We start from the raw sequence: 18,273 nt of genomic DNA, 5'->3' as shown, positions 1-18,273 counted from the left end.
ACTACTCACACTACTAACACCACTAACAATAATAACAGCACTAACAGAACTATCTGAATTAACAATACTAACACCACTAAAGCTACTAACAATACTAACAATAATAACAGCACTAACAGAACTATCTGAATTAACAATACTAACACTACTCACACTACTAACACCACTAACAATAATAACAGCACTAACAGAACTATCTGAATTAACAATACTAACACCACTAACGCTACTAACAATACTAACAGCACTAACAATACTAACAGCACTAACAATGCTAACAATACTACCACTGCTAACAATTCCAACAATACTAGCGATACTAACACCACTAACAAAACTACCACGAACAACACTAACAATACTAACAACACTAACAATACAAACAACACTACCAACAACACTAACAATAATGTGTGTGTGTGTATATGAGTGTATGTACGCATGTATGTCTGTGTGCGTGTTCCTGTATGCATATGTGCGCTTGTGTATGGGGAAGCACTGCCTCATACCATACTGTACCTGATCTGTAGGTGCCTCTTGTAGGAGGGCCGTGCCCTGGAGTACCTCTGCACCAGAACCTGCAGACTCTCACTGGTCACCTGAGCAAGCACGTCCCGCCCCACAGAGCCTGGCACAGCCAACCACAGGTCAGTACGCAGCCCAGTCAGGAAGTAGTGCCACATCTGCACTGAGAATGAACACCTATCACCCTGCAGAGAGAGAGATAGAGGGAGCGAAAAAGAAAGAGAGAGAGAGAGACAGTGCTGTCAACACATAGAAGGCCCCATGGTCACACCACCTGCACTCTGCACCTGGGCTCCTGTTCCCCTATGTGACTAAAGACTGCTTTCATGCCCTGATCTGTGGAAGGCATCACAGACAAGGGGAACAGTCTGGAATATCACTAAACACACAGATGTTCACTCACACACACACACACGCACACACACACGCACACACACAAACACACACAGATGCTCATGCACACACACACACTGAAATTAGATGACAGAAAGATGAATGGGGTTTTACTTCGGGTCAAAGAAATGTTGTAAAACAAAGACAGAGAAAGAGAGAGGAGAGAGAGGAGGGAGAGGGAGAGGAGAGATAGAGACAGGAGAGGTAGAGAGAGAGAGAGAGAGAGAGAGAGAGAGAGAGAGACATAATGAGAGAGGCTGGTTTCCTGTCTCTAATTGCTTTCAGACGAGGGGAGGGGGGCAGTCCTATACAGTTGGTGTTGTGACCAAAGAGAGATTATTAACAACATGTTCGACATCTAGTAATGATCTCAGCCCCCTCTTCCCCCTCCTCCCCCCAAGCAAATCATTGAGGGATTGTCTCTGGACAGAGAGCATGACCATACGTCCGGGATTAAGACTCCATCCTCTGCCTCTGGACCCAACAGACCCCCCTGAATTACAATCTGTACCAGGACCAAGAGGAAGTGCATGTGTGGCTGAGAATTGTCTGTGGCTGGGCCTGGCCAGGTTGTGGGTCTTGGTGCTGGGTCTGGGCCGGAAGAGCTAAGCTGCCTCCCTGGAGCTCCAGGATCCAGGACAGACAGAGGAAAACACACCTGCACACAGCAGGCCTGTCTGACCTCAGTGACTGGGAATGGAGGGAGAGGGAGGGAGTGGGCAAGGGAGGGAGGGGGTTCTGGGTTGGTTTAGGGGGCATAGGTATGGTTTGGACAGGGGCTCCAGCAGCCCTGTTTCCAGATGGTCACAGTGCAGACGCCTCGATCCCCCAGCCCTCAGGGAAGCACGGGAGCCCCAGATGTGCTGGGAGAGCTGAGAGTGGAGCCCTGAGTTTGGGGGCGGGAGGGGAAGGGGGTGCTGATAACGCAAAGAGTGCATTTTGGGAATACATCTAAAGAGGGAGAGAGCTCTTCATAGTTGTATCGACAAAAAACATCAACCTTGAATAGACACACAACACACACAAAAACACTACAAGACTCCATTACTCTTTCTTGCTGACAAATACCAGCAGAGAATCTCCATTAGCACAGAGAGCATTATCGAAACGCTTGCTACAGTAGAGTACCATGCAGTAATTGTGGTCTAGCTCACCTCGTAGAAGGGTTTGGGGTCAGCCCAGTGGTGGCTCTCTGCGTCTTGCAGGATAGTGCTGGTGCACACCTGGACACAGTAGCTGGTCAGCTGCTCTCTCAGGCCCTCCGTCACATCCTGGTACCTCTGGATGGGCAGCAGTGTCATGGGGCTGCAGGGCCACAAACAACACACACGCAGGAATACCTTTCAACAGGATTGCACAGGGGCCAAAGAAAGGGGAGGGAGGGGGCAGTTCAAGAGAATTGGGGGTGAGGGGCCACAGGGCAGGTGAAGGTGGGGGCGTGAGGGAAGAGGTAGGGCACATGGGCAAGCAGGGCACTTTGAGGAGGGATACGTGGAGTGCAGTGGCAAAAGGGGTACTAGGAGGTAAATACATCTGCCAGATGTATTCACAAATGGCTGTGATTAGAACCACTCCATTAATTCCCTCCCTCCCTGCTCTCTTAGCCCCTCCCCCTTCAAACAGCCCACCCCCTTCTCTCCAAACTCTCTCCATCTTGCTCCCCAGCCCTCTCTGTCAGCGCTAGGCCACACAGACTCTCTGTAGCCTTCTCACTCTCCTCTGCCTTTAACCTTTGGCTCAGTTTGAGAGGCAACATCTGTTTTCCAACCAACACATCTCCTCCATTCCACCAGACAGACGAACGGACGGTGCAGTCAGGCGATCGCTCGCACACAGATATGCAGATTCTTTACAACTCAATTACAGAGTTTTAGTACCTTTGGCAGTGCTCTGACAATCTCCCTTGGCTGAGAAACTACACTGGACATCAATAAATCCCCCAGAATATTTTGGAAAATATGTCTGGTGAACCCCCTGGCTTTTTATGGCTTTCTGCTTGTTTTAAATCTTTGTTGTCATGGAGGTGCAGTTTTCTTTTAGCCATGACCAGGGTTGGGGAATAACAGATTACATGTAATCCGTTAAATGTAAGGGATTACAAAAAATGGTAACTGTAATCCGCTATGTTAGCAGCAAAAATATTGTAATCTGATTATAGGTACTTTAGAAAAACTAGATGATTACTTTGAGGATTACTTTTACATTCAGAATGGGATGTTTTCAAAAAAGAAATTGTTGGCACTCCTCTGTTTTCTCAATAACATTCAAATCAGCATGAAAAAAAGCTGCAAGTTTAAGTTTGTTCCACCTGAGCGAGTCTGACCACAAGTCAGAGACCACTATGATGTCACACCAAATGTGTTTGATGGATTGGCGGGAAAAGTGCAGGAATAGGCTTTTGGAGGCTACAGTCCAAGCCATGTCTTCCAATGGTGCGACTGCTGTCAGCGTCCAAAGTTGATCCAACTTGAATAAACGCTTGGAGGTCAGGATGACAGTGGTGGTGTAGTCTACGGCGATACGGATATCACTTATTACTGATATCTACGGAGCGCAATGATGTGAATCACACTGCTGCTCTCTCATTTAGCTATTTGCGCCTTATGGATCGTGGCTGTTGTGGATGGCTGTTCACAAATCTAAATGTGTATTTGAACCCAATAATGGTTGAATTCAAGCAGTTTACACTGCCTGTCAATCATTGTTTTTGAAACCAGTTACAGCCACAGTGAAAAATACATTCTGGCAACAGCTGCATAATGCAGATCTCAGCCTACGGAATAAAAATGGGGCTTTTATTGCACAATCTAACTCATGTGGATAAAAAAAAAGAAATCCATTGGCCTAATGGACACATGCTCAAACTCGTCCACGTTTGATAGACTTAAAGGGGCCATCTGTAGGTGCTACATTCATTTTTGAACTATATATCAATGGATATACCCATAGATTCTTGAAGAATATAACTTGTAAATGCCTCATGAGCTTAGTTCAACTGTCACACTCCATGAGAACCCAAAACATAAGCTTATTTTACTCCAATGGTTGTAACATGGTTAAAACTATACTTTTTATATAATGGATGGCCAGTCCTTGCATCAATAGCTCTGTCTATTCATCTGAGAGTGGTTCTAATTCTCTGGGCCCATCCCTCATCTTTTTACCAAAACAGAGGCGGGCTGACGGTTTTGTTATTGTTTTATCTATGGATTTGCCCTTTAAACAGCTGTAAATTATCAAGATATCAAAGTGTCACCAACAAAAAGGTAAACAAAAGGCCTATAGCAAATGCAGCAGCATATGGCATTCATTTTTCCCATGTAAATAGCACTTCTCTGTAGTGCTCAAAGCATGCCATTCCATGAGTGCAGCATTTCTTTTGCAACTCAAATCAATGAGCCCAATCAGTCCTTCATGACAACAGCGTAAGGTTGGCTAATAAATCCTTCGTTTTGGGGTCATGCTCAGGTAAAACAATTTGGCTAATCTATACTTCCAAGTCCTATTGTTGAAGCTCAAGGGGAATAACATTTATTGGTATGACTGGAATTCTGATAGACTTTGGTTTTTAATGTAAAGTCATCATTTAATCGTATTATTTGTAGTAGAAAGCACCTCTTGCGCTGAGATGCAGTGCCTTAGCCCGCTGCACCACTCGGGAGCCCACAGAACCAAACCATGAAGTAAAATTGAACATCCATATAGGGCCAGCTATGTAAACTTTAACATTGACTTATCCTGCAATAGATGCCGTTCAATTGGTAACATACATTTTTGTCTTCAACTAAATCCTCTTGAGGGGAAAGTCATCTAAAAGTAACTGCACGTAATCAGACTACGTAATCAGACTACTTTTGGGTACCCCAAAAGTTACATTACTGATTACAATTCTAGACAGGCGACTAGTAACTGTAATGGATTACATTTAGCAAGTAACCTACCCTACCCTGGCCATGACACAGGGTTGTCGTAATTATGGAACTGAGAAGGGAGTTGGAAGGTGGACTGTTGAACAAGGGGAGTCGGTGGTGTTTAATACAACTATTATGCTCTTGAGTGTGGAAACAAACAGAGGGACAAATGCACACATACGCACGCATGCACGCAGTATACAAACACACACACGCAGTCTAAACAGACTCACACTCTGGCTGCGGTGGGGTTAGTCTTTCTGAGTTGGGCCTCATAGTGACACAGCCGTTGGTGGATGTACATACTGGTGCCCAGCAGAGCAATAAGGTTCTTCAAGGGGGCAGCAGAGGGCACCTCCCCTGCCCGTTCCTCCACACGCCCCAGGATGGCAGACGTGACCCAGGCACACACCTCCACGAAGCTGCAGCGCACCTCCAGGAGGGCGGCATCTCCACACGCCTCCGCCAGGGGCAGGAGGGCATCACACTCCCCCATGATGTCGCCACAGAACTAGCCAGAGAGGAACAGAGTGGGGATGGATGAGAGCCAAGCCAACAAGAGAGAGAGAAAGCGAGAGCGAGAGTGACAGCATAGACATGAGGTGCCTCTCAGTGAAGGCATGCTATAAACTACAATCCGTCTCAATCACCTTTGTTTCTCTGCTTTTACACTCCCATCTTAGCCATGCCCCTAACTGAAAGGTCATGGTTCAAAGCTATAGAGGTCACCGGTGGTACCTTAATTTGTGGAGGACGGGGCTCTTAGTTATGGCCCGGAACATAATGAATGGATTGAACACATAGTTTCAATGTGTTTGATACCGTTCCATTCACTCCATTCCAACCACTATTATGAGCCATCCTCCCCTCAGCAGCCTCCTGTGACAGAGGTGTTTAGCTCTTCCTCCTGGTCCTCAACCTCTGTCCCCCTGGCAGACATCACCTACCACATCTACACCTCCGCTCATAACATCAGGATACATCTATTCCTGTCCAGCCCAAGGGAAAGAATGTCTCCAATGTGCATTTTATTAGTGGGATCCAGTTTGAAAGACAGCGGAGAGCTGCGGTGCCGGGCCGGGCCGGAGCTTGAGTGACTGAACGTCTTCCAGTTCCCCTCCCGCAGCGCTTGGACAGCTGAAGCAGCACGTCTCCTTTTTTCCACATCGGTCCCGGGGAAACCTTTCTGTTTGGGCCGTGCTGCACCTTTCTGTTTGGAAAGGACAGGATACTTGAGGAGCCTAGCAGCTGGGTGTGGTCTGTCTGGGGGAGGATGGTTGGTTGTTTTCAGTGGAGGAGGAGGGTGAGGAAGAGGATGGGGGGGGGGTAAGAGGATTGACCAGAGGATGTAGAAAGACAGTGTCAAATGAATGACCTCACAGAGCGAGAGACAGACACAGAGACATCACCCTGACACACACACACACACAACCCTTCCCATTGAGAGCACATTGAGAATAACGACAGAGGGTCAGCGAATGCCAAAGAGTCACACGTGTGTGAATGAGTTCACCCTACTTTTTATATGTGAGCTATGTGCCAGTGTGATTTAAAAGCAGTGAAACATGGCCAGGTACGCTCATATATTTCCTAAATTCCCGCAGGAGTTGGCTTGCCCTTAGTGTGGAAAAGCACTGAATGTATTTTCTCCCTTCTCCAGAACAAAGCCCTTCCAATAGTGGCAGCACGGATATATCAGCTCAGTTCCATTTTGTTTTACATTCACACTGCCTTACTTGACTTACTGTAACACTGGCAGGAGGTCTGACAGTATTACAGACTGAACCTATGGACTATAGACTGAACCTTAACGAGCTCAGAACAAAGATACGGATCGCGACAGGTCTTACAGGAGCACTCCACTGCAAGGTGATTGAAATGACACAGAGGTAAGGCACGCATCGGATCACTCTCTGTTTCTATGAGACGTTTGTAACGCGAGGCTACAGGCAGCTGAGTGTACAGGCAGGGGTGAATGCAGAAAGAGCAAGCGTTAACGTTGCGCCGTCAAACTAACGGACTTACACGGGTAACTGCTAAAATAATGGAAACACCAACATAAAGTCTCTTAATAGGGCGTTGGGCCACCAAGAGCCAGAACAGCTCAATGCACCTTGGTATAGAGTGTACAAGTGTCCGGGACTCTATTGGAGGGATGCGAGGCCACTCTTCCATGAGAAATTCCATAATTTGGTGTTTTGTTGATGGTGGTGGGAAAACGCTGTCTCAGGCGCTGCTCCAGAATCTCCCGTAAGTGTTCAATTGGTTTGAGAACCGGTGACTTACACACACATGCACACACACCCTTTTAACCTAGCCATGTTAGCCAAAATAATGGGCAACTAGGCATTTTTATACATGACCCTAAGCATGATGGGATGTGAATTCCTTAATTAACTCAGGAACCACACTCGTGTGAAAGCACCTGCTTTCAATATCCTGTACTTTGAACCCCTCGTTTACTCAAGCGTTTCCTCTATTTTGGCAGTTACCTGTACCTATTTATGGTAATGTGGGCAGCGGAACGGGTCATGCAACTGAAGCTGGGATGAAGCTACAAAGGTATGCATATGAATGAGTGAAATATTGATCGGCTAATGCTTTCGAACCGGCCACATTTCATGCTCGGGTCTTGTATAGTAATTTGCTCTCGCCTCAAACATGCACGCATATGTCAAAAAAAAGGGAGAGAAAAAAAATAAGGTCTCGGTGGGTGCTCCTCAATGCATATGCATGTATAACCTTTGAGCTGAGAGGCTCTCATATTTTAAGCGTTGACCTACACATAAATATGTTGTACAGGTCTTGAGCGGAGACAAAGTCTTGACACTCGTTAGCAACGAGGAGCCAAAACGAGTGTCGGTGTAAGGGGCTAGAGGAGGAGGAGGAGGAGGAGGAGGAGGAGGAGGGGAGACAACACAGGCTTCTTATGAGGCAAGGACGGACAAAGAGGTTTAGGGAGAGGAGAGGAGAGGACGAGGAGAGAGAGAAGTGGATGGATGGGGGGGGGAGAAAGGTATGAGTGAAGAACAATAATATAAGAGAGAGACTTGGAGTAGGGGATGATGGTGATGAATGAGGGGGGGGGTTCATCTTGATCTAAGGAGGAGAGAGGGTTGATCGGTGGGGACTTAAGCAGGAAAAAATACTTCTGGGCTGGGGGAAGACAGATATGGCTGCCTCTGTCACACAGCCTGCTTTTTCTTCACACGGATCACCCACATATTTGTGTTGATCTTTATGCTTACCTTGGCGACCATCTTGGGGCGGTCCCTCTCTGGGCAGGTGAGGGAGGAGTCATCTCCGTGGGGTGTGCTAGTCAGGACCACGTGGGCGGAGCCAGATGTGTGTGACAGCTCCTCCTGCTGCAGACTCTTGGTGCACACATCCTCCAGCACCACCTTGACACAGTGAGCCATATGGGGCACCAGCTTCCTGAAAGCAGTCCTCCAATCAAACTCCAGAACAATGGCCTACGACCAGGAAGATACAAAAGGTCAACCAATCAACACGAGGAAAGGGCAAAATGAACATCTAAAGAAACTGATTAGTCAGAAACATGTTCAATCAAGTGATATTGCAGCAGTTGATAGAAAAATGGTTTATTGCTCAAGCTGCAGTGCCTCCTCCGAGGCAGCAGAGGGCAGTCTCACCTCCGGACTCTGGAAGAGCGTCTCTGCCGTGGTCTTGCTACCATCGACAGTGGTCGTATCCAAGTCGTCTTTGGTCTTTTTCAATATTCCTATCAACAGAAACAGATATGGATTCCACAGTGGTCATATCCAAGTCGTCTTTGGTCTTTTTCAATATTCCTATCAACAGAAACAGATATGGATTCCAAACGAGTCTCAACATTGGAATACGGTCTCAGATGGATCGGTTTGGCCAAATCTCCAAGCCCATAGCTAAGATAAATGAAATGGCCATCAACCTAAAGACAAGGCCATGACATAAACTCATCGATAACGCATATTTTGAGACAATAGGCTATTCAGGAAATATAGCTACTGTATAATTCTTAAAAGTATTGCTGAAATGTCCACGATAATATCACATGGTAAATGGTGGGCAGCATGGATAATGCTTTGCATAACTGTACATAAACCCATCAGTAAAAGTGACAAGCAAATGACGACGTGAGCAGTAAATCAAGTTTTAAGTCAAATGCAACAGTGAGCGTTTTATTAGTCTAAATCTGGGGCTTGGAGTTGATTTGAACCCAGATAGCAACGGCCATAACTGGGCTAATCCTTTGAGGGGGTGAGGGGGAGGATAAGACGGGTGTATGGGGGAACAAATTAAAAGGAGCACACATCAAGGCCACGTTTTCCTAATCAGAAGCGGAAAAGTGAGACCCCAGGCGAGGCAATTTAGCCGAACAAGACCGCGCGGAGCGGAAGAGGGGAGGAAGCAGCCCGCGCGTCACTTTTTGACCTTTAAGCCCATCTGATGAATTTCTGGTAATTAAGCCGTTTGATTGCCTCGAATTAATGATTTGGATAACTGCCCTTTAAAGGCTGTTTACTTCTCTGTAAATCGAGCCTTTCTGCATGTCTTGTTTTTTAATGTAACCTTTATGGAAATTACTACATGCACCAAAAGCTTTCATTTAACTTCCCTGCTCCAGTTCAGAGGGGAAAGAGGAGATGGCTGGCAAAGACTTGTACGGCAACAACGATAATTCCCTGTTAAAAGTGCACATTTCAATAACACATGGAGAGGATGCAGTCGGTTTAGACTGTATGTCCAGGCAAGTTACGTGTGCAAAAGCATGCAATGTTGTTGTTTGGTGTTCTGTGTGCTTGTCCCAGTCTCTCTCTCCCTCTCTCTCTCCCTCTCTCTCTCCCTCTCTCTCTCCCTCTCCCTCTCCTTCTCCGTCTCTCTCTCTCCCTCTCTCTCTCCCTCTCGCTCTCTCTCTCTCTCTCTCTCTCTCCCTGTCTCTCCCTGTCTCTCCCTGTCTCTGTCTCTGTCTCTGTCTCTCTCTCTCTCTCTCTCTCTCTCTCTCTCTCTCTCTCTCTCTCTCTCCAGTCTCATCAGTGGAGACTGTTGCGAAGGATGTGACATCACTGTTGCAGTCTATATTCACAGTTCACGCAGACATGCACTGGTGTTTGTGTATGTGTGTGTGTGTGTGTGTGTGTTTCTGTAGCGGTTGTGTACCTCTCACACTGCAGGGAGTCTCCCCAGCACAGTTGATGAATGCCAGTTGAGTGGCCAGCTCGTCCACTTGGCTCTCCAGGCCCAGCAGAGTGCAGGCTAGCTGGGTCAGGACCCTCAGCTGGTGAGATGTTAGGCTGAAGTTCCTGTCTCTCCTGGGGGGCAGCTCCAGAGGCGCTGTGGTGGACGAGGTTACACAGAGAAAACAACCACTTTAGCCGATCTGTCACTAGCAGGCTGTCATTTCATATTACAGGATTATTCAACCTCATGTGGTATTCAACACACGCACGCCCTCACAAACACACTCACACAGACGCACGCACGCCCGCATGCACACACACCTCCACTCCATCATATCACACCCTCTACCACCTTAGTATAACCTTACACCCCCTTATGAATATCGATTCCCGCACAATTCCCAGCACTCCAACAACAACAAAAAAAGGAAAAACTTTCTCCTAACGAAGTCACACATCCTCGGCACAAACTTTTTCTCTCCCCCTAACCCGCGGATGACCCCCCTCAGCAAATATGGATTTCCCATTTCTGAAGCTGCCAAACCCATCACCCAGGGGATGTTCCGCATTAAGCCAAAGAATGGGTGGCGATGAAATGTGTTGCTGTACTCCCAGACACATGAACAAATACTTTTGTGTGTCTGCTTAAACGAGTTCCTCCACTGCAAAGGCATTTGGGAATGGATCAGCGCGGCATTAGCCATCGTTATAAAAGCATGGCCATGATTGAGTGTGGAGAAAAAATAAGAAGAGGCTTCCAATAATTGCGACAACTATTGCCTCTCGATCCTAATGTCATTTTGTCACATTGTTAAACAAAATCGGAAAATATGACAACACACTCCATTCCCTCGTCTCCAGGCTTAATCATGCACGAGAGTGTGTGGCGGGACTGGTAAACATCTTTATTTGTGGACGGCTTTCGCCTTACATTTGCACGCGTCACTCTTCCTAGATGATTATCCCAGTGCTCCGCTGGTCACCTTGCAACAATATTCATGCTTCAAATGTGCGTGTTGGCATGTGCAAGTACGTGTGTATGCCTGCAGTGTGTGCGTGCGTGCGTGTGTTTGTGTGTGTGTATGAGAGTTAGATTAAGCAGCAGAGGCCCATGGCTCTGCAGCTCCTCAGTAATGGTTTCCAGTGGGAGTCGACGACCTGGCTGACACACACACACACACATGCACACACACACACACACACACACACACACACACACACACACACACACACACACACACACACACACACACACACACACACACACACACACACACACACACACACACGCCTGTCACTCGCTCTGTACAGGTTGAGAGACAGAGAGACAGCAACTACAGCCAGGGAGCTAACCGAGACTCTTACTTAGCAAGGAGTTACAGTCAGTGTCATAATGGGTAATTAACAATAAACTGGTCGTACATGCATCTAAAAACCAAAAGCATTGTATACGGTTCTCTTAGACCTGAACTGGAGTTGTACATAAAAGGTGTGACAATTGAGCAAGTTGAGGAAGCTAAACTCCTGGGTTTAACATTGGACGGTCAATTATCATGGTCAAGTCATATTGACTGTTACGGTTTTCTATATGAAAAGGAGAGTCGGACCAAAATGCGGCGTGTAGATTGCGATCCATGTTTAATAAACAAAAGTAAACACGAATCAAAATACAAAAAACAACAAACGTAACAAGAAAACCCGAAAACAGCCTATACTGGTGTAAACTAACACCGAACAAGGGCAGGAAAAGGACATAAGGACAATCCCTTTGTTATGGCAAGCCTAAATAAGTTCAGGAGTAAACATTTGCATAACAAGTCACATAATAAATTGATGGACTCACTCTGTTTGCTATAACAATAACATCTCTGTACCCTACACATACAGTACAATTATCTGTAAGGTCCCTCAGTCAAGCAATGAATTTTAAACACAGATTCAACCACACAAACTAGGGAGGTTTTCCAATGCCCTCGCAAAGAAGGGCACCAATGGAAGATGGGGGGAACAAATTGAATATCCCTTTGAACATGGTAAAGTTATAGCACTTTGGATGGTGTATCAATAGTCCCAGTCACTACAAAGATACACGTGTCCTTGTAAGAGGTGCGTGTTGGTGTCAGGGAAGTCAGGCACAGGAGAACATACTTGGTATAAACGGAGTAATTTAACTTCTTTGGGGTACCCGCCCCCCCCCTTCTTCTCAATTTCTGCCAAAAGACATACCCTAATCTAACTGCCTGTAGCTCAGGCCCAGAAGCAAGGATATGCATATTCTTGGTATCATTTAAAAGGAAACACTCTGAATTTTGTGGAAATGTGTATTGAATGTAGGAGAATATAACACAATAGATCTGGTAGAAGAAAATACAAGGAAATAAACATACGTTTTCTGTTTTTAATTGTTGCTGCATCATCTTTCAAATGACCAAGAACAGCCAAAAAATACATATTGGATGCTGGGGGTGGTTTCAATGAAGAACATAAGATGGCAACAATACCTGAGCAAGGTTTTGGACAGACATGACATTGAGCATGAAGTCAACCAGGTGTCCCACACAATGTACCCAAATGTACCCAAGTGGCCGAATTGGTACAGTGATACATTTTGGAAGGAAAGAAGGAAAGAACAAGGAAAGAACTATACAAAATACATAAATGCTATTCTAACACCCCCCCCCCAAAAAAATATATATATTTATGTAATAATAAAACAAACAATTAACAAGGGTAACTATTTACATATTTTCTATTTACAATATTGTGAAGACCTTCAGTCCTCTTCACAATATTGTGCTGCTGGGGCCATGTCCCAAAGCAGTCTCTTTCTGCTGTAAAGCAAAGGCTTACTAAACAGGTGGTGCAGGTGATGGGGAATTTCCTGCGACAAAGGGCACAACGACGTCTCCCTACGGTGCCCTTTTTGCCCTGAGGCACATTCATGCCTGCAGAGATGAATCTGGGCAGGTGAAAACCACTGGTTGGAGCAGAAGGGACAGAGGTAGAGGGGACAGAAGGTGCTACAGTGGACTTGCTGTAGCTAGCAAGCTCCTAGATGAGCAGCTCCCTGAAGGCTAGCTGTGAGATGGGGGGGCTGTCCACAGCTCTTAGCCATTTCCTTCTGGAGGATGAAGGCATTCACCACAGCAATGTCAATGAGATGATAGAAAAAAGTTATTGTACCATTTCGAGGTCTTGTGGAGAACATTGTAGTATCCTATCAGCGCATCTGACAGGTCCACACCTCCCATGCTCTTGTTGTAGTCCTTCACAACAGCTGGAATGGGGACATTTTTGTGGTCCATCCCTCCTTCACACGCCTGACGACGTGATCACCACTGAAGGACTTGTGGATACTGGAGCACATGACCACCTCTCTGGTATCCATCCACTTCACAAAGAGCAGGCCATCTTCACGGATCCATCACATGGTACCCCGCTCAGCCCGCTTAGGCATGTCGTTCACCTTTGTCTTTGGAAAGCCCACTCTGTTGGTCCGAATGGTGCCACAAGCCCACGCATCCCGCTTCCTCAGCTCTGTAAACAGGGTAGGGCTTGTGTAGACGTTGTCCACAAACAGTTTGTAGCCCTTCCCCAGCAGTTGAAAATCCAATAACTCCATAACGGAATCATAACTCAGTCCATTACCAGTAGCAAAAACTGTTTTCCCCCTCATAAACAACAAAATTGCAAGTGTAGGCACACACAGAATCAGCCAAAACAAACAGTTTGTAACCCCACTTAGTTGGTTTGTTTCTCATGTATTGTTTGAGGCTGATTCTGGCCTTTGAGGCTACCATCCTCTCATCGATGGACAGGTTCTGGGCTGGCTGAAAATAGGTCTTGCAGGCCTCATCAATGTTGGGGTAGAGAGTTTTGATTTTGCACAGCCTATCAAAACTTGGTGTGCCTCTCTTCTTGTCATTCTCCCCATCAACTTCTGGGTCACTGATGTGAAGCGCCCGTGAGATAGTCAGAAACCTTTTACAAGACTTGACAGTCATGGGGAAAGGCAGTTGATAGAGAGCTGACGTTTTCCAATAGTCCCTTAGAGTTTTCAACTTCACCAGCCCCATGTAAATGACCATTGAAAAGTAGCAGAAAAGGTCTGACATGGAAATGGTCTTCCATGCCTCTTTCTTTCCTGCCTGCTTCTTAGCCCCGTACTTATTCGTATTCGACACCAGGGAGTCAACAACTGACGAGGTGAAAAACTGTTGAAAAAGTTGAAGGGGGCTGGACTTTGCAGTCATGTCTAGTTGAGGTCCTGGAAATCTGACACAGCGGCTGGGTTAAATAAGTGTAAGATACATGTATTTACAAGAATGTTTAATATAACAAATGGTGTGTTTAGAATGTTAGCTCTCTGCAGTTTCACCGGATGTTGGCCTGATGGGACGTTAGCCTTCTCACCAACCCTAGAGAGGTTAATAAACACTGACAAAACTGGCACTTCAACTTGTAAGAAATGGGCATGTCCTGAATACAAACCATTATGTTTGGGGAAAACACAACACATCACTGAGTACCACTCTTCATATTTACAAGCATGGTGGTGGCTGCATCATGTTATGGGTATGTCATGGGCTAGGGAGTTTTTTAGGATGAAAAGAAACGGAATCGCGCTAAAAACAGGCAAAATCCTAGAGGAAAACTTGTTTCAGTCTGTTTTCCACCAGAACAATTCAAGAAGAAGAATAATGTGCAAATATTGTACAATCCAGGTGTGCAAAGCACTTTAGAAACTTACCTAGAAAAATCCACATCTGTAATCGCTGCCAGCTGCTAACATGTTAAGGGGAGGGAATACTTGCGTAAACGGTGTTTCTATACAGTAGATAATGGGGATCCTCTCTCTCTCTCTCTTTCTCTCTGTATACAGTATACATTGTAATAAAATTATAAACAATAACAAATAATAATAGAAAATGGTAGTAAATAATAATGCAAAATGAAATACAAAAATAACAACAATAAGTAGAATTGCAATAAATATAAAAAGATACACATGGAAAATGAAGCTATAACTAACTTATAACTAAATAACTGTTATCTTTACATCAGTACTACAACTACTATCATCATTGCTACTACTACTACCACCACCACCATTAAACTGCTATCATTACCATCACCCTACTATCCATACCACTACTATTTGGAATGATGAACAACAATAATAATAGTAATAACAATAATAGTAATAACAATAATAGTCATTACAATAACACTAAAGATAAGTAAGTTACTATTTACTATGCAGATGTTATTATTCAGTGTCCCTCAGGCTATGGCAGGCAAATACATATTTGGCTGCAAGAGGAGCCATTGCTCCTTCACCCATGACTATTTTTAGTTTTTCCTCTGGGTTTAATATGTTAAAATTTGGAATAAATGTAGTCATGTCTGTGAATAATGAATCTCTTGGTGAGGAATATTTCTCACAGTAAAAGAGAAAGTGCATCTCTGTTTCTACCTCCCCTGCCGTGCAGTGATCACAAACACCCTCTCATCTCTCTCTCGCTCTCATATCTCTCTCTCATATCTCTCTCTCTCTCTCTCTCTCTCTCTCTCTCTCTCCAAGCAAACCATCTAAACGAGATGTGATGTGTCTCAGAGAAACGCCAAGGCACAACCCCCTCTTAATAAAGAGCTCTCTCCTGAGTGGGCAACCTGTTGACTGTTCCCTTCTCTATTCTCTCAGGTGAGTTGTCCGTGAACCCGGGAAGACTGTTTCCCCTCCTCCGTCTCTCCGTTACTCCAACACTCACACCGTGACACATGACCTTGGAGTGTAACAGCCCTGTCTACTCCAACACCCATTGCTATATGAACTATATGTATTTATAGCTCTGGCTTCACTGCTATACAGGATACAGCCATTTAAAGGTCATTATGCCTGTGTCACATCACACGGTGGAACCAAACGGGGGTGCTTAAGGCACCCAGGTGTGTCATCGACAAGAGAGCACCGAGAGGCAGGGAGTGACACGGTAGGGTTCACTTAAGGGTCAGTCTACAGAAAAACTATACAGGGAACTAGCACTATTGCAGCCCTAAAACGGACATGATCACTATTGTATCACACCTGAATTATAGATTTCTTTGATTGAGAGTGATAGGTAAAAGACTGTGCCAGGAAATCATGGGGATATTAGACGACCCTAACTTGGAGAACAAGCCATTGAAACAGTAGTATAGCGTAGCTATATGGAGTCACATACTGCAGTTGGTGTTGTGTGGTGATGGATAGCTGCATGGCCCTTGTGAGAACACAGCCAAGAGGGCGACATATCGGAGGAGCTAGTGAGGTCATGCTCTTATTTCCACAGTCATGACCAAGGCGACTAGTAAAGACAACATGTACTATCAATTGTGGAGGATGGTGGCCAATGATAGACAGCATGTGCTTGGTTGGAACACAAAGGAACACAAACATCCATTTGGGGGGAAAACCGTCAGTTTCCTCCACGGCAGTTCCACCTGAGCTGAACAACATTACTGTCACAGTCACACTCCCCTTGACTGGCATGAAAAGGGAGAGAGGGGAGGGGACGAAAACAGAGGGAGGGAGGGAGGGAGGGAGGGAGGGAAGGGAGGGGGAAGGGAGGGAGGGAGGGAGGGGGAGGGAGGGAGGGAGGGAGGGAGGGAGGGAGGGAGGGAGGGAGGGAGGGAGGGAGGGAGGGAGGGAGGGAGGGAGGGAGGGAAGGGAATTCCCTCAGCAGTTGTTATTGATTCCGGTGTTTACGGGCGGATAGTTTAGTGCCGTTTACAAAACAGAACAGATGCAGCCAGTGAGCAAAAAATGTAAACAATTGCTGTATGGCGGGCTGCCAAATCCCGGGCCTGATGTATTAAACTCACACTGAAGTGCATTTCCCCTTTGGGCTGTACTTATTACCACTTCATTTCCTCAGCGCTCCCTCTCTCTTTCTCTCTCGCTCTCTCTCTTGTTCCCTCAGTCGTCAGAGTGGGGTGCACTGGCTTGTTGTCTGGCCGTCTTCTGTCCTTCCCTGACCCCGGAGGCCCGGCACTACCTAACAGACCCATTAGCGAGGGGAATTGCATGTGTCTGACGTGGTCGAAAAACCAATTATTAGACACTTTCTTCCAAATGTTGCCAGAGTCTGTTGGGAATGGGCAATCACGCAATAATTTAGCCACTGATTTAATTTCACACTCTCTCTCTCTCTCTCTCTCTTTCTCTTTCTCTCTTTCTCTTTCTCTCTCTCTCTCACCCCCCCTCCCTCTTTCTCTCCCTGTAGCGTGGCTGACATCTCTATGGTCCTTTGCCAGGGCTGCTCTCTCTAACTCTGCCAGGGATGGTTAGCTGGCCTCAAGCCTCACGTCTCAACTCCACCCATGATTACAATAACTCAGACAGGCGCTGAGATGTGTGTGTGTGTGTGTGTGTGTGCGTGCGTACGTACGTACGTACGTACGTTGTTGCTGGTCATAAAAAAAACTCCAGTTCTGTGTGGAGCGGGATACACATATCAAAAGCCCATTGACAAGTTTATCATGCAGTCAGATCGCCGGGTGCTATTCTCCGCAGACTGGCACTGACAGAACAACAAAGGGTTTGTCAGTGGATTGAAGGCAGATATCCACAAAGATGCAGATATAAACCGCAGAGCTCAGGGACTCCCTCACTCCGACATCAAGCTGGTCTCCTTCCTACCCCGCTCCCCGTGCATGATGGCACTCAGAGGAGACGGATGCAAGGTGGGGTGGACGGTGTGTATGTGTGTCACGGCAGTTTAAGGGGGGTATAAAGCAGGCACGGCTCCCAGGGCGCTGATTGGCCCCCTGCGTGAGGGTGGCAGGGTCAGAACGGAGCTGGGGGGGAGGGGGGGCACCGGGAGAACTGCCCACGGTGGCCAGGCTCGATTAGGCTGCTGGTTGGGTGGGGAGGGGTGTACGGTGGCCAGGCTAAGGCTGCTGTCAGCTTTCTCCTTGTACTCTATAGCCAATCAGCTCCAAATGGAGAGAGGCGACGTATTGCATTGTGTGGGAACATTTCATTACAGGCCACTTGTTTTGGTACCGTGTTCTTGGACCCTCTAGGACTCCATACATTAGCAGAGTGTTATCCTGTCTGTGCTCTCAATAAGCCCTGCTCTACTCCCTCTGAAAGAAGGTGCTGGAATACTGGAGTGGTTTGTTGATATGCTTGAGCTTAACAAGAGTGATGCACAAAAGCTTTTTGTGACCATTCGGAGGAAATGGAACCGGATTTGACACACACGTACTACGCACACACG

The 18,273-nt window shown here is 46.3% G+C and overlaps 1 protein-coding gene across 1 annotated transcript in view; it reads right to left on the bottom strand.

Moving 5' to 3' along the window:
• The window catches only part of kiaa0825 (KIAA0825 ortholog), a 148,719-nt gene that overhangs the window by 104,194 nt on the left and 26,252 nt on the right, over positions 1 to 18,273 (bottom strand). Inside the window, exons 5-10 of the mRNA XM_064937848.1 lie at positions 9,990 to 10,163; positions 8,483 to 8,571; positions 8,078 to 8,302; positions 5,063 to 5,340; positions 2,073 to 2,223; positions 520 to 710 (exon numbers count right to left, since the gene is read on the bottom strand). Of these exons, the coding sequence (XP_064793920.1) occupies positions 520 to 710; positions 2,073 to 2,223; positions 5,063 to 5,340; positions 8,078 to 8,302; positions 8,483 to 8,571; positions 9,990 to 10,163 (1,108 nt within the window). The remainder of the gene's footprint in view (positions 1 to 519; positions 711 to 2,072; positions 2,224 to 5,062; positions 5,341 to 8,077; positions 8,303 to 8,482; positions 8,572 to 9,989; positions 10,164 to 18,273) is intronic.

The sequence above is a fragment of the Oncorhynchus masou genome, chromosome 25 (assembly GCF_036934945.1).
Source record: "Oncorhynchus masou masou isolate Uvic2021 chromosome 25, UVic_Omas_1.1, whole genome shotgun sequence".
Classification (NCBI taxonomy): Eukaryota; Metazoa; Chordata; class Actinopteri; order Salmoniformes; family Salmonidae; genus Oncorhynchus; species Oncorhynchus masou.
Note: the sequence above shows the minus strand (reverse complement) of the source record. Positions and strands in the feature narration are given on the sequence as shown.